Source organism: Bubalus bubalis, chromosome 7 (assembly GCF_019923935.1).
Source record: "Bubalus bubalis isolate 160015118507 breed Murrah chromosome 7, NDDB_SH_1, whole genome shotgun sequence".
NCBI classification, from domain to species: Eukaryota; Metazoa; Chordata; class Mammalia; order Artiodactyla; family Bovidae; genus Bubalus; species Bubalus bubalis.
In genome coordinates, this window is record NC_059163.1 from 30,921,433 (window position 1) to 30,939,006 (window position 17,574).

A 17,574-nucleotide genomic window follows, 5' to 3' on the forward strand; every position below is an offset into this window, starting at 1 on the left:
TATCAGACTTTTATAGCACCATGAGGAGTCACTCCATCATAGCACTTACCATAGATACAATTTAACATTTATTTGTATGTATTGGATTAGTAAGTGTCTCTACCAAAAGACTCAGTTCAGTTCAGTTCAGTTCAGTCGATCAGTCGTGTCCGACTCTTTGCGACCCCATGAATCGCAGCACGCCAGGCCTCCCTCCCAAAAGACTACTAGCTGCCTAAGGGTAGAAAGAGTCTTTAATTTTGTTCACCATCGTATTTCCAGCATCCAGCACCAAACTTAGTACACATTAGATCTTCGATAAACATCCTATATGAAGGGAATAAGAGACAGATGTATGAATGAGGTATCTCAGTCTTCCTGATACTGTTGTGGTACCGGGGTTTACTGAGAGACTCTCTCTAGAGTTTTCAGTACTGAATAACTTTCCTGTGACTTCACTTGTTCACAAGGAACAAAGATTAGAGGGCTAAGGATCTCCTAGAGCAGGGAAGCTGAGTACTATTTTATAGTAAAATCCCTTGAAAGCAAAATAGTTTCAAAACATGCAACCAAGATAAATTTGACAAATTTTAAAACTTTAAAATAAAAAAAATTAAAGAACAAATGAGCGAATAACCAAGTGACAGATAACAGATTTTAATATGAGAAAAAAGTTGACATTTCACCCAGAAAAGAAAACTATCTGTATCCTCAGCAAAATCTAGCCACACCACCCATTTCATCCAGTCAATTTTAGCTACTTTAGTTAAGTTTGTTTTATGTACTTTCTCAAATAATAAATGTAATCACTTAGAAAATAAGTAATAAAAAGATACATAATATGACTTCTGATTCTAAGCTAAGATTTCTGGATTAACCATGTAGGACTTCAAGGGAGAAAAGGAAAGGCTACTTCATCTATTGTGCTTAAGTTTATCACTACTCTATAGTGAAAGAAAAAGGAATTAATGTTGATAATATTACACAAGGTGAATATGGATGTGAACAATGACTTTCAAATTTCATTCTCTCTAGCTAGATGCTGTGAAAAAGCCTGATCTAACCTTTATCCTAATCACTCTAGCACAATGGCTACGAACTTTGCCTGGAGTCAGACAGATGCCAGTGTCCCAGCAACACCACTTGCCAACCACGTAATGTCAGGTGAGTCACTCACTTCTGCAAGCTTCAGGTCCCTAACCCTAAAAATGAGGACATTAACCTCAAGGGCTTTGATAAGGAAAACTAAGATTACAATTTTTAGGTACCTGCAGAGTACCTATTGCAGAGATTGTGTCCAATAAATATTCATTGTTATTATTCTCAGCAACATTTTATCAACAAAATTCATCATGTTCTACACAGATTTGTTCACATTACTGCTGATAGCTCTCCTTTGTAAGATGAGTGTGACGGGACAAGCAGTCACATAAACAGACCAACCTGCAAAATCTGAGGGCTGCTCAGGCTCACCAACAACAAGGACAAAATTAAGAGATTCCAGGTCTTCACTTCCTCTAAGTAGAAGATATTATTTACCATTTATGGAGTAAATAATGGAACTAAAATATTCACTCACTAATATTTATTAAAATAAGTGTCAGTCACCTATCCCTTTCCATTAAGAAACATGCATTTCTCCAAGCACCACCCAGTCCACCTAAGCTTACATCTCATTGGTCAGGACTAAGTCACATGGCTTAGTCCCTAGCCTCAGGGGACCCTGGGAAATCTATGTTTTCAGCTGCCACATTGCCGTCATGAACAAAATTGGCGTTTTGAGGAGAAAGAAGAAAAGGAGAATATATACTAGGCAGGCTACCAAGCAGAGTCTCCTAAAATGTACTTCTATGGTTGTTTTTTTCCTTCTGGTTTTTGTTTGTCTGGCCCCATCATGCAGCATGTGGGATCTTAGTTCCCTGACTAGATATCGAACCTGTGCCCCCTTCAGTGGAAGTGTGGACTCTTAACCACTGGACCCCCAGGGAAGTCCCATATGGTTGTTTAACTACAGAAATATAATGACCACATTCTTTTCTTCTAAAGGGGGAAGGGATCTTTTGGTAGAAGCCCCTCAGTTTGCTCACCCTCTGTGCTGGTCCATTCCTGGGTGAAGAGGCAATGAAACCTCACCAGCTCCTCACTCCCCTCCCCTCCCCTCCGGACACTCCTGTTGCTCCAAGGCTCAACTCAAACGCTCCTTTCTCTGTGATGCCTTTTCCTACTCCCCATGTCAAACCTAGACATTTTCCTTGATGCCCTCATACCACCTGGTGTGTAGCTCTACTATAGTAATTGTCATAGTCTCTGCAATTTGAATTGTGTCATTTTCTCCACTAAACTGTCAGGTTTCAATTTTCATCTCTGCAGGCCCAGTGCCCGGGTCTATGCCTGAAAAAAAAGTACTCCCTAAATATTTCCTTTGAACTGTGATGCTGGAGAAGACTCTTGAGAATACTATGGACTGCAAGAAGATCAAACCAGTCAATCCTAAAGGAAATCTACCCTGAATATTCATTGGAAGGACTGATGCTGAAGCTCCAATACTTTGGCCACCTGATGTGAAGAGCCAGCTCATTAGAAAAGACCCTGATGATAGGAAAGACTGAGGGAAAGTGGAGAAGGGGATGACAGAGGACAAGATATTTGGATGACATCACGACTCAATAGACATTGAGCAAACTCCAGGAGATGGTGAAGGACAGAGAAGCCTGGGTGCTGCAGGCCATGGGGTCGCAGAGTCAGACACCACTGAGCGACTGAATGACAACAACAAAATATTTCTCGGACTGAATCAAAATGGATTAAATTGAATTGACTTGCATTGCACTGCACTGAGACTCAGGGATCTGACAGCATCTCTCCTCTCACCCTGTTGTGGTGGCTCATGGGGTGTCTGCCCCAGAACCATGAAGAATGATGACAAGCTTACTAGCTTATGGTTCATACAAGTAGATCATGTCTCAATGAGATCATGCATTAGCTTGACTTTCTGGCCAAAAAAAAAGAGTCAAAAAAAAAAATTACATTAGCTTATTTCCTCTCAGGGGAACTATGGAGAAAGGAGTAAAAGTCACTGTTTAACAAACAAAAAGCTGAGAAAACATTTTTTTCATTTAAGAATATGACAAATTAGTGAAAGTGACAAAAATAAATAAAAACCTACCACATACTCAAAAAAAAAGTTGCACAATTGCCTAAAAGCCAAACTGTAATTGTGAATGTGCTGGCATTTGGCACAGAGATCAGGATTTCAAGGAAGTGAGCCACTCTTTCATGAACAGGACTAAACTGAAATGTCACAAGCAGCTTTTGATTAAACTACGATTGTCACAGTATATAGGAATGAACTAACATATGGTGTTTTTAAAATAAACTACTAACCACATCCAGTGGTTTCAATTAAAGAATGGTTCACTGCTTACAAAAATTCCCCTAGATCCAGCTGTCTTCCAAAAAAGTCCCATTGCCTCACTGAATTTCCACCGTCATCAGGCAGATTACTAAGGGACCAGTCTTGGATTAGATGTGAACACTCAGGGCAGCCTTTGTAGAAAGTACTTTCCCCCAGCTTTATCTCGTGGCTGCACAAATCCTGGGGGTAATCTCCTATAAGGAACATAAGTTGAATTGTAGCTATCTTAAATGGCCTACTAGAAATCTCAGAGATTAACCAAAAGAATTTTTCAGAATGCTAAATATGATTATTTATATCTTAGTGCTCTGGAATTAAAAAAAAATAATAATAAACAAGTATTAAGAAAAGATCTAGTAAGACCCAAGTTTCTGATAGAAGGAACATCTCTTAGGGAGGACTCCAAAACCAATACAAAGAAGTAATGTAAACAGAACAATGAAAAGAAGCTCGAGAATCACTGTAATCATTTCATAATCATGGTAGAAAAACTATCCCTTGGGGGATTAAAGATAAGACAGGCAGAGGCCACTTGAAACTTGTCTGAGGACAGCATTAGAGATCTGGTCCTGCTAAGAAATGTGGTTCTATTTTGAGGGGTGAGAAGCTAGCCTCTGCCACTCACCCAGTGATTTTTCTGTTCTTTGGTCTCACCATCTTTCTCAATAGTCAGGGTCCCTCTACAGTGTCTCTTTCTCAGAACTGGTCATCTCCTCGCTCTCCTTGGGCTTCCCTAGTGGCTCAGATGGCAAAGAATCTGCCTGCAATGCAGGAGACCAGGGTTCAATCCCTGGGTCGGGAAGATCCCCTGGAGAAGGGAATGGCAACACACTCCGGTATTACTCCCTGGATAATTCCATGGTCAGAGGAGCCTGGTGGACTATGGTTACGGACTGCAAAGAATCAGACACAACTGAGCGGCTAACACTTTCCTATCTCCTTACCTTCAGTGCCATTCATGTACTTTTTTCCTGTGCCCCTCCACCCACACTGGCCAAAATGTGGAATTCAATGACATTTTTAAAAATCAATTGTTACTAGAAATAAATACAAGCTTCAGGTTGGTTTTTCTACTAATACGTTGCCCTTGATTGATCTCTTTTTCATCCAAGCTAGTACGAGCCTTCTATTAAAATTCCCCATCTTCACACTTAAAGGCAGAACATTTTCCCCACCTGCCAGACAAGGAAAGCCTCTCTGTCACTTCTACTGTACACAAAAAATATGCAATGCAAAGATCCTGAAGTTTATCCCATTATATTCATCACTTAGGTGTTTTTATAAATGTCAGAAAGAATCATAAAACAATAGAATAAAAGGAGCTTAAAGAGAATGTGGCATACACATTTTCCAGTCAATTTGATAGGGGAAAAAAAAATCTATAAACCTTCCAAGTTTGATTTGAGCAAGTAAATAATAACTCAGGAAAAGTTTCCTTTAGCCACACACTTCTCACGCACTTTAGAAAACGTTGATTAGCATTTGATCTAAATGAGTCGCCAGTGGAATACCAGTTATCTACCTTCAGTTCTCATTAACCATAGTATCTTTTGTTCAAAATCTATATTTAAGAATTGGAGGAACAAGGGAGAATATTAGCCATCTCTGGGTGTGGACATCAATAAAATAATCCAAAAATCTCTCTGAACTTTTTTGCTTGTTTGTTTCCTTGGTTTTTGTTCATTTGGGGAATTCAGCAATTTCACAAGAAATAACAAAGCAGAGTCAAAGAACTGACCTAGGATTTTATAAGCTGCTCATGCATGCATTCTGGATACTATACGAATCTGCAGTGAATTTCTAGTTACAGAAATTGCTATTCCCATGACTTGGTAACAGAAATCAGCCTATTTTTTGCTGAAAACAACTTCAGTTTTGAACAAACACAGCCAGCTATACAGTCGGCATGTTTCCTGTAAATCTGCATCCAGAAGTCACATTTTCCATTACACCTAAGTTATTCCTTCCCAAAACCTCGTAAATGAAGCAGAATCAATTAAATGTAATTTCTCTGTGGCCTCTGTGTTAAAATTTTGGTAACTGACAAAGGATAATTTTAATACAGATTGCTGGAACACAGTAACACCACTACCAAAAGTAACTCTTAAGGGTATTGAGTACACTCTGCTTTTTTTAAAAAAAAAAAGGAATTTGACTTAATTGGCAAACACCAAAAGAATAAAAAATTTCAGGGACATTCTTGTTTCAAAACCATTACATCATAATTCTGAGAAGGATGTACAAAGGTCACCTAAGTTCATCCCTGCAGCAACATGGATTAATCTGTTTATCCGTGATAAACATACATAAACAATTCTTAAAATTCTCCATGTAAGACACTCCACAAACAGCCTCCGTGACATAAACTGATTAACGAATCTCACTATCATAAGTAACCTCTTTTACATACTATCCTCACTTGGCAAAGTGGAATATGTACCCCAAATAGTCTTATGCAGAGGGAAGCTTAACTCCAACTCAACATGCTAATACAGTTCTTTAGTGAAATGCCATCTTAAATAACATTTTGCATTCTTGCACTGACATACATATCTTCACACATTTCAATATTTTCTCATGAGAAAAAGTACATGCAGGGTAGCACTTATTATTTCTGTTTTGAAAATATGAACAATTTCTATTTTTTATGTGCTAATTAGTCATTCCAAAGCAAAGTTGCAGAACTATACAGCATGAGAAAAAATACTTTTCCTGGCCTTCTCTCTTTTCGTGTCACTATTGTTCAACTCACTCTACTGCACAACTCCAGTGATTTCTATTTTAATCACATTTGAATAAGATTTAGGTTGGGAAAAATAGCATTTTTTTAAACTAAGGTAGTTGTTAATATTAAACTTTTCAGTTTTTATTTTTGCAGACAGAGCAGAATATTTTAACCTACTTGATCATTTCTGGACATTTTATTTGTATACCCACTCAAAGGATATGCTACTTCAAAACATGACTCATATTAAATATGAGATATTGCTCCTGCCAGTGGGGCTCTAATGATGTCGTTGGAGAGACGACACACACCTGAATTAAAGAAGTGAGTCAATACTCAAATCACCACAGGTCTAAGTATCAGAACATGTAACATACTTGTAAAATAATGTAAAATACTTGCCACAGGAGTTCAAAAACTGGGAAAGTCACTATGTGCTGGTATAAATGCTCTTTAAGGCCTGCAGAAGCAGAGTAAACCTACAATTTGCATTAAACTACTTAAAATATTGAAAACAGTAGAGGAAGCTCCATTACAGTCTCAATCTCTTTTTAAATGTCTAAGAGGCCCAAGTTAGGAAACTGTTTTCAGTAATGAGGAGCATTGGAAGGGTTTATTATTATTATTATTATTATTACTATTTATTTAATTAAGGAGAGACAAGATGAAAGTGACAGTTTAGCAATCTGGAAACCTTATCAGAAATAACTCCCTTCTATTTCAAGTCAGACCCTAAAGGCAGAAAATCCAAAGAAGATAATGCCTTAGGAATGCGAAGGAAAAGGCAGACACAAGAGACACTGATGGAAAACCAACAGGACTCAGTGAGTGGCTGTCTATGGAAGAATACTTAAGAGTCAAAGATAACGAAGATTTTGATTATATAGGTAACAAAGATGACAGGGACTCCATGCTCACCACACCTCTACAGAAATGTGTTGAAAAGTCAAGTAACACTCCCCATCCATGGGAAAGTTATTAAAAGAACCCAACATTCCTGCTTCCAGATTGTGGTCATGGAAGAATTCCAGAGAATTTATTTATAGAGTATACCCATGGTCCCCTATGGTCCCTCATAGCAATTTTTGCATTAACAGTTCAAGTCCATAAAGTCCTGAATCTAAATCCCTGGAATTAAGAACCCATAGAGTCCTTCAAGAACTTTTTATATGAGAAATTTCCTAAATAGAATTACCATTTCAAGAAGATCCCTACCAATATCTTTCTTTTTTTAATCACACATATACTCTCAAATACACTCACACCCTCAAGATTCCTATCTTATAACCTTGAACCCAAACCACAGGATGCGTCCTGCCTTCTGCTGAGGAGCTAATGCCTGTGACCCACAGTCATTTACACCCTCTTTGCTTCATTAAAGTATACTTCACATCTGACATTCCACACGGGGCTCTGGTTTTCTCCCATTTTCCACCCCAAGTCACAGTCTCTTTTTAGCCTGCGTACCCCAGCCCCTGGAGCACAGTGGAACCCTCTGAGGCCTCCAGAACTCATGAGTCACTATAAATAGCAACAACATCAACTCTCCCATGACACACGTAAACGCACTATTCATAACATCTCATGGCATGATAAAATGGAATAACTATTGTAATAGAACAGTCAGAGGCTACGAGAAATGACACTCTTCCATAGTGTGAAGGACTGCCGCTTGGAGGCAGCTTCAAGGTGACTTCAAGTGAATCGCATTTCCAAAACGCCAGGCTCCTATGAGGTTTACACAGTTAACCAGTGAAAGAAGGTGGAAGCACCATGACACAGCCCTCCTGTACTCATCAGCAGCACAGAGGAAGAAACAGCAATTATGTGTACCACACAAAACACAACATTGTTGAGCCTGCCTCGTGCCACCAGAAACACATGTATGCCAAACATTTTCCTCTCTGCACAGCACTGCCTTCAAGCTGCTGACTCGTCCCACCCAACTGCCCTTCTTAGCCAGATTAATTTCACTGAGAAACACAAAGAAAGAGGCAGGAAAGAGATCCTTCTCAGGAAAGAAGGGACAGACCATTTGCCTTCAGGGGCTCAGATGCGAAATTCCAACTACTGGCTGAATTCAAGGACACAGGTGGTAATAAGCAGTCACTTGCTCTACTGGCTGTCTTTTACACAAAATAGGAGCACGATCAGTATCACTTCTGCCTAGTGAACATCTTGTTTCCTTGGTCCTTTCATGCTATGCAGCATCCAGGCTGTACCACCAGCAAGTTATTAATAAGAGACTGAATTTAAGGTAGATCTCCTGAAGATGCCATTGGGATCCAGGAGTCAAGCTGACAGCCAAAGCAAAGGAAAAGCTAGTGGGCACTGATAGCACAAAAGGCAGAAGCGCTTAAAGAAGTAATTCTGCAAAGTTTTAGTCTGACGCTTTGGCGTTACCTGTGTACAGTGGATGGGAAAAGATGAGCTCAAAGAAAGTGTTCAGAATAACTCAAAATAATAATTGCTAACCAGATACACCGCTCATTTAACACTCAGAGCACTACGGATTAACTTCTATCATTATTCCCTTTACAGGAGAGGAAAGTGGAGTACTGAGAGCTTAAGTATCTTGCCAAGTTCACGCTGCTGGTATGAGCCGGTATTCGAACTGTCTAGCTCAAACGTGCTCCTAACTGCCGTGACCCACTGCCTTTTCAGTAAAATTCCATCACAAGTGACCCTTCTGAAAAGGCCAACTTTTAGGTTTTCAATTATTTTTTAATACAAAAAGCCTTTGTTTCAGACCTAAAGATAAAGTGCATCCTCCTACGTATATAGGATGAAAAATAAAGAAGAGGATGAAAAAGACAGTGTATTTCTTTTGTGTTTTATTTCTTAAAAGGGACAGAATCTACTCTTTTCATGCACACTTCAGACTTCCTTCTCTCCTGCATACTGGTTCACTGGGGGGATACGCAAATGGTGCAGAGAAAATTGTAAGAATCTTAGATATCGGTATTCAAGGCCTCACCCGAAAACATGTAAGAATCAAGGAAAAAGTAGAAATGCACCCAGAAGAATGAAGTCGGGTTGGGGGAGGGCACAGGGGAAGTCAAATGACAAAATCCCAAATAATCTTGGCTCTTATGCAAAGGTACTCTGTTCATTTCCCTGGAAGCACCAAACAAAAGCGGCTGTCCATTTCTCTGCTTCAGTTTCCTGGCTATAACTGGATCACCCACGGGCATCCATGTTTCAGGCTCACAGAACAATGCTCACTAGCATAAATCCATCAGTCCTGGTACTCATCCAAAGAGCTAAAAAAGACTACCACACAACTGAATGAACGTCTGTGCACGCATACCTAGCGACAGGATCCCACCATGGGCAAGACATATGTGTGAGAGGCAGTTAGCACCTCCCAGCACCGAGGCATGTGCAAGCTTGTCAAGAGATAGATTACACATCAGACCGAAATGCTGAACAGGATGTTCTGCTTGTAGCTCTGTTTGCTAACATTTTATACATCTTCAGAGTCTCTGCCGTCACAGAGAGGCCTGTGAGTCCCCCACGAGCACCCCAGCACACTAACAAAATGCGAAGTGCAGAGGTCACTCCATCGATGGTAGGAGTTTAGCTCGTCTAGGACCACCTCCCCATCCAGAATGGGCAACCCTCGGAGGACGGCAGTTGCTAACTTAGGGGGAAGAAAAAGTGCACAGTGGGGGAGGCAAAGGGTTATTTTTAAGAAAGAGCACAATCGAGCTTTTCTCTCCACCACCCACTCCACACCACCTCCTCGCTCCCTTGTCTCTCCTCCTGCCTGCTCTTCCACTTCACTTGTCTTTCCCAGCCTCCCGCCCCATTGCTCGTGTCCCACACTTCTCACACGCGTTTTCTTCTCTGTGTCCCAAGGTGGGACACCAGCTCAAATGCCACACAGAGAAAAACAGCTGTGCGAGGCCTCAGAGCTGCTGCTGAGCTTGAGGGTGGGAAGAGGGGGACAGGGACAAAGAAGCTGGCTAGCTTCCTCCTCAAAGCTCCCAACGCCTAAGATTCAAAACATGCATCCACTTTTTAGAAGCCTTCTCTTGACACCAGAGCCACAGGGAAGAGAAAAAAGCTTCTGTGTTATAAGCTAAATGAACCCATTAATTATGTCATCTTCCCGATGTGCCTGAATACTGGAAGATATTTGGCTTATGTCTTATTACAAATATCCTTTACTATTTGTCCTATGCCTCCTCAATATGGTTTCCAAAGCTGAGTCACCTGAGCTCTTGTGTGGACTAGTGAGCATTTTTAAATGTAAGTGATGAATCCACGTGCTCTGTGGATTGATTTCCTCCAACAGCTATGAGTGACAAGCAACTCAACACACTTGGGAGTCGTGTGCCTTGACCAAAGTAATGCTTCAGCAATAGCTGAAATAATGAGGCACTTTCCAAAGTGGAGTAATTAAAAATCAGGGCCAACTTTAACATGGCAAGAGAAAAAGGCAGAGCAGGAAATATAAAGATCACGTATGAGGATTACAAACAAGAAAATCACTTGGATCTTCATCTATAAAGTGGAAAAGAGTGAGGCCAATAGAAGCAATACCTATGTCTTCCTCTGTGGCAATCCATCAACTCAACTGGATGGCTGGATGGCATCACTGACTCGATGGACGTGAGTCTGAGTGAACTCCGGGAGTTGGTGATGGACAGGGAGGCCTGGCGTGCTGCGATTCATGGGGTCGCAAAGAGTCGGACATGACTGAGCAACTGAACTGAACTGAACTGAACTGAAGCATATACACTGGGCTTCCCAGGTGGCACTAGTAGTAAAGAATCCACCTGCCAACACTGGAGACCTAAGAACCTCAGGTTCGATCCCTGGGTCGGTAAGATCCCCTGGGGAAGGGCATGCCAACCCACTCCACATTCTTGCCTGGAGAATTCCATGCACAGAGGAGCCTGGTGGGCTCCAGTCCATAGGGTCACATAGAGTCAGACATGACTGAACTGACTTAGCATGCACACACACACATACTATGTACCAGGCACTATGCTAGGTGCCAAAGATAACATAGGAGAAGAAGACAAACCTGATCCAAGTCCCATCAGCACAAGACAAAACTGTAGGTTTTTTCACTAACTGTAGGTTAGTAAACTCCCGAAGTGAAACATGTATTACAAAGGAAAGAGATGAGAACTGTGGAAGACCTACACTGGAGAAGCTATTAATACATCAGATAGAATAGCAGGGCAAAGCATTGCTCTCTGAAGAGACAACACTTTGAAGCCGGAACATAAAGGTAGAGAAAAGCTAACCAGGGCAAGAATGAGGGACCATTCCAGAAAGACAGAGTTGTACAAGCAAAGGTCCTGAGGCAGAAAAGGTTTGGATACCACTGAAAAATCAGTGTGGCTGAATTAAAGTGAACAAGGAGCAAGTAATGCAAAGGATTCTGGTGAGACACAGTGGACCCTGAGCTTTGACCAGGATTTCATTCTAAAGAGGGAATGGTATGGCCCAATTTGCACTTCGTGATAATCACTACTCCCTCTGTGTGGGAAAAGATATGAAAAGCAGAGGCTGTTCCAGTTGTCTTAAGCAAGAGGGTAGGATTCCCTGGATCAGAATATGGCAATCACATTAAAAAACAATAGACAGATTCAGAGGTATTTTAGACGTAGAACCAACAAAAGTTATTGACATATTGCAGATGAGGGTGACAGGAAGGAAAAAATCAGAGATGATTCTCATCAAGGGGCTCTATTTCCAGGTGGATTTTTTCAGCAGTGACAAGCACCACCTGATATAATGCCAGGCCCATGCAAGAATCTGGTCCAGGGGGCCAGTAGACATGGCATGCCTGTAGACATAAGTTACTTAAACCACAGATCTAAGAACAAGAGAAACTTTTGTCTTCACATTGGCACCAGAGCCCTATAGTTTCCCCAAAATTACACGCTTAAATGTCCCTTTACATCTGAGTGCAACGATTTTTAAGTAGAATTGCACCAGATAAACCAGCTACCAACCCATCTAGTCTCCATGATAAGCAGTGGAGAAAATACAGCAATTTCTTTCAGGATCTTCATGTCAAGTTGGATGTCAAATATGTCACAGGCATATGACAGCATAACTTACTGACTAGCAGAAAATAACTAACTGCAAAATACAAATTTATTGATCATTTCTTTGTTATCATCGTCTTTAACAATGTCTCCGTAGGCTCGCTTCAGAAATCAAGTATACAACCCAACGCAATACTCCCCAAGGAGGAGACCTCTAAGGGTAAAGAGCATGAACTGCCTTCCATCCTCTACACGCTCTACTCAAACTGGTCTCCAGAGGCCACAGGAAGTCACAGCATTCCGTGGAAGACAGAGATTCAGCCTCAGTGCCTTTCTGACCTGTTCATCCCTATTACCTACTTGAGTATTACTGGCATAGTTTCCACTGCCCTTCCTAAAAAGCTATTACATAATGATCATCTCAAAATCCTGTGGCCCATTTGTGTAAGTGAGCATCTCTTTCCCTTTCAGTATTTATAGAGATGATGCACTCTTGTTCTTAAATTGCAGAATGAGAGACGATGAGACAGACAGACAGACACACACACACAAACACACACACACACACACACACACACACACTGGAGACAGCACCTCTGATTCTGGCTCAGGTCTTGCCAAAACAGATAGCAAATCGAGATAAACTAGTAATGTATTTGGAAAGGAATGTTATCTTTCGTTCCTCCAGACTATTAACTGTGACCTTTTTTGTCTGCATTTCAAGGACTTTGCTCGAAACAGACCCCATTTTTTTTTAGTCAACATACAAACAATGCCTTTCAGAAAGGCTCTCCCCCAGTGTTCCAGTGAAAAGCATGCAACTCCTGCCTCCTGTCCTCTGGTCCCATGTAAGTCTTACATTTACTCCAACACTTCAAACTTTTAATTCAGTGGTCCATCCCCAAACTGTCCTCAGAACATTCCTCTTTAATTCGGTGGTCCGAGCTGACGGCTCCTCTCCACATAAGTACCTCTCTACCTGCTAAGCCACCTACTCAGCTCCAGTAGACAGACTATAAAAACAATTCACAGATTCACATCACTACACTTCACAACCTCATATTTAACTCTGTAAACTCACTTTCAACAGTTCTGAGCTGTTAATTCTAATTTAGCCTCTCATCACCTACAAAGACTGAACTGGATCTTTATCTTTGCCACCCATGATGGATTTTATTGCAGGTTCTGGATTTCTGCAACTGTAGCAAAGAGAGGAAGAACTGGGCTGAGCTCGCCAACACAAAAAGCTGTCACTATGTAACTCATGTTGGGGAATCTTCCCAAACTGGCATATGTTTCTGCTGCTTTTCGCTTCTACTGCATATATTTATTCTCATTCCAGCCACAAAGCTGCCCAGATAGCCCAACGTTCTCCACATCAAAAGAAACCAAAGCAACAAACACATAAACCCAAACACACATCCATCCACTTGAATCCAAGGATGTGCTTTGACCTCCTGCTATTCTGTGCTAAATAACACCTCTATCCAAAGTCTGATGATGGCTAGTAGTTTCAACATTTTCAGAGCTGCGTCACTGTAAATGACCCTCTGATTTTCAGGATGTTTTCCCACTATTCTTTTTTAAATCAACCTGGCTAAATGTAACCTATAATCCTATAAATGTCATGTAAATACGTATGCGTGTATATGAGGAGGGCATGACAATCCAGTCCAGTATTCTTCTCTGGAGAATCCCCATGGACAGAGGAGCCTGAAGGGCTACAGTCTGTGGGGTTACAAAGAATTGGACAAAACTGAGCGGCTAAGGACAGCACAGTATGTGTGTGTGTATATATATACATACACATATACATATATATGTGTGCATATAGCCAAAAAGTTCATTTGTGTTTTTTCATAAGATGTTATGGATTATACTTTGTTGTTGTTTACTGGCCCAGTCATGTCCAACTCTCTTGTGAGCCAATAGATTGGGATTTTTCAGGCAAGGATACTGGAGTGAGTTGCCATTTCCTTCTCCAAGGGATCTTTCTGACCTAGGAATTGAACCCGTGTCTGCTGCTTCGCAGAAGGATTCTTTACCCCTGAACCACCAGAGAAGCCTCTATGGATTATACATACATATATATATATTCCTCATCTTGACCTACTTTCTTAATAGAACCTACTTCTAAGGAGAAACAATGCAAAAATTTCTTGAAAAATTTCCCAGTTACTGCTGATAACTGCAGTTAAATATCACCTATAATACTCTGTCCTACTTCACTAATGGAAATACAAAATGCTAAACGCCTAAACGCTGTCAGATTTCTTCTGACCTGCTCAGAATTTTACCAGGTCTCCTCCTAGACCAACCTACAGGGACAAGAAAAGCATCACCTCCGGAGACATTATGCTTTAGAGGCGAGCATCCCAGCATCGCTGCACCCCTCCCCATTTGCCCTAAGATCTTCAAGCATGTCTTTCCCAAGGCCATGGGAGGGAGGCAGGGAGGGGCACCAGCACCCAGGGGGAACTCACTGAGAGGCTTCAGGATGCTGCTGCTGGACTCATCCGCATTCTCCACATCTGACTTGTCAGAATAGTTCTCAGAGATTCTATCCTTTTCCTTCTTTTCTCGGTGGCCTGTCTTTCTCTTGTGACGTCTCCTTCTCCGGTAGCTCTTTGGCACATGGACCCCAATGTAGATGGTGTGGTGGCCTGAGGAAGGAACACAAATCACCAGTCATTTCAAACCACAGTCTCGGCTACATAGAAATCACACAAGACCCAGAGGTCAGAAAAAAAAAAAAAATGTCCATAAATTCAACATTACCATTTCACATTTGACAAACTGGAAAAATAAAACTGCCTTCCAATTTTCATTGAACTAGATTGTAATTCAACCTGTTGGCTGCCACCAGGATTCGGTAAGGCTGTGTTCTAATTCTATCCAGATAGACTCTTTTTGTTTAGGCAAGTCAAAGAATATTGAACTAGAAATCAGGAATCCTTGATTCTGGTCAAACCTCTGCCATCAATGAGCTATCTGACCTTGAGCATGTCCCTTAATCATTCTGGGCCTCAGTTTCTTCATTTATATGAAGGTCTTAAACTGGGTAATCCTTAAGAGTCCTCTCCAGTGCCAACTTTCCTGGAGCCTGTGATTATACTGAATAGGGTGATGAAAAAGGACTTATTGGAAAAAGGGGGGAAAAGACCTAATTCAAAGTTCAAAAAGTCATTCTGTGGGTATAAGGTTTTACGCTAAAACTTTTTTTACCCCATCAGCAGAATAGAGACTTAGAACTGGGACAAACTAAGAAAAAATAAGACATACTTAGAGAGAAAATTTTAGAAATACTCAAATGTTCACACTAGGAAACAGCTAAAATGAATGTCAGCTACAGTGCCATTCTCATTTTTCTTTTTTCGTTTGCAAAAGTTTCTAAAAACTGGTTGTTGCTGTGATAAAAATAAACCCAGCCCAGTAAAGATTGCCTTGAAGAGAAGGGCATGAGGAAAAAAGATTGTGAAATGCTTTTAGTTCTCGAGATGGAAGAACTGCAATACTGACAAGTGGTATTATTTTTACAAAATCTGATAAGACAGAAGAAAAAGGAACTCAAAGTTCTACATCTTTTTTTCCACTGGAAAACTTTTACTTTCACTTTGTATGCGGTCTAACTTTGAATGTGGGAACCACCATTTCGGAAGTAATGTGAAAACTTCTTTTCTTTTTGAATTGCAAATGGGGGTTGCAAAAAAAGATGAGATTATCTAGGGATTTCCTCCACATTCTGGAATTATTCCATAATGACCACTGTATGGCACCAAAGACAATAAATATCACACACTCACATGCAAGACACATACATGCAAATGTCTGATGAATATACCATGAATTCCTTTCCACTGTCACTCACGAGGCCTATCTAAAAACACTGTAATTCACAGGGGTGTTCCCTTAAACTGGAAGGATTAAAACAATTATATCAAGCAAGATGTTCCAATCAAGAATGCAGAACCCCATGTGAATGAATAAGCAGTCAAAAAAAAAAAAAAAAAATCCAATACTTGGAATGAAGTCTGAGGCATCTATATAAAACATGAAGTCCCTGCCCCCAACACATACACAGACATACAAACACCCAGACACACACTCCAACTCAACTACTAAAAAGCACAGTGAAATTCTCCCTGCAGAATGTGGTGCCAGTGAGAAATTTATCATCTCTAACCATTTACAAGCAAATTGTTCTCATGGGAAAGCTATATTATACTAGGAAGTAGGAAACATCTAAAAAACAATGTGAATTAAGAAACAGTGTCAATTGTTTCCTGCGCTCCAGTTATTGAGGGAGTCCTGGAGCTTTATCTCAGGTCACACAATATATGTAAGCAAAGCATCCAGTTTCTTTAGTAAATCAAACATGGTCAGGAAATAGGAAAACATCACGAAAAATGTTAAGAAGTCAAAGAACAAATTATAACCTGTCACATTAACTATTTTCTTATTAAAAAATGGTAACTAAGCAAAAAGAAAAAAAATGGCAATTAAACTGCAAAAGTCAAATTGATGTTACATGTAAAGATTTTTTTTAATATCTTTAGCCAAATCTGCATAGTATATTTGATAGATCATTTAAAAAACAGTTCATGTGCATGCTAAGTCACTTCAGTCATGACCCATCCTTTGTGACCTTATGGACTGTAGCCCACCAGGCTCCTCTGTCCATGGGATTCTCCAGGCAACAATACTGGAATGGGTTGCCATGCCTTACTCCAGGGGATCTTCCAGACCCAGGGATCGAACCCACGTCTCATGTCTCCTGCATTGGCAGGCAGGCTCTTTACCACTAGCGCCACCCGGGAAGCCCAAAAGACAGTTTATATGGGCTGATAAGATTTTAAGGTAAGATTTCTAGCTATCAAGTGTTGTTGTCAACCCAACAAAAGAATCAGCATGATATAAAGAGTGAGCTTTCAAAGTCCAGGAGAGAAATGTACCTTACCCTCTAGAACCTAATTGGAGTTCTCATCACCACAAAAATGGCTCCCTTTAATTTACAACGCAATCCTAGGCCTCACGGCTGCCTTATGAACTAGATTCAGCTGATCCCCATCTCCTCCAGCTCCTCCTCCAGATACTCCATCCAACCACAGGTGGGGGAACTTTCGGATACATGCTGCCCTATGGAGCCCAAGTACCAACCACAAACGTGGTTCCTTTTAAAACATTTCCAATTTCAGACATTTTTATCAGCTTTATTAAGGTACAGTTCTTCACATGCCATAAAATTCACTCATTTTAAGAGTTTATCTTTCTACTTTAATCTCTGACATGTCTGAGATTTTTCTGGAATTAAAAACTAGTATTTTATAAAGTAAAAGAAAAGAAAAAGAGAGTATATATTGAATGATTGTTAGCATATTTACAGAGAGTTGTGCAACCATTGCCATAATCCCATTTCAGAACCTGGCTACCAATCAACAAAGATC

At 40.6% G+C, this 17,574-nt stretch overlaps 1 protein-coding gene across 8 annotated transcripts in view; it reads right to left on the reverse strand.

The window, feature by feature from the left end:
* The window catches only part of SLC4A4 (solute carrier family 4 member 4), a 363,718-nt gene that overhangs the window by 272,064 nt on the left and 74,080 nt on the right, over positions 1-17,574 (reverse strand). For 7 of the 8 annotated variants that reach the window (XM_044945800.2, XM_044945799.2, XM_044945801.2 and 4 more), the window contains exon 3: positions 14,614-14,793. In XM_044945800.2, the coding sequence (XP_044801735.2) occupies positions 14,614-14,793 (180 nt within the window). Of the gene's footprint in view, positions 1-14,613; positions 14,794-17,087; positions 17,451-17,574 lie in introns of those variants that run through there. The other variant, XM_044945802.2, reaches the window with a different exon arrangement.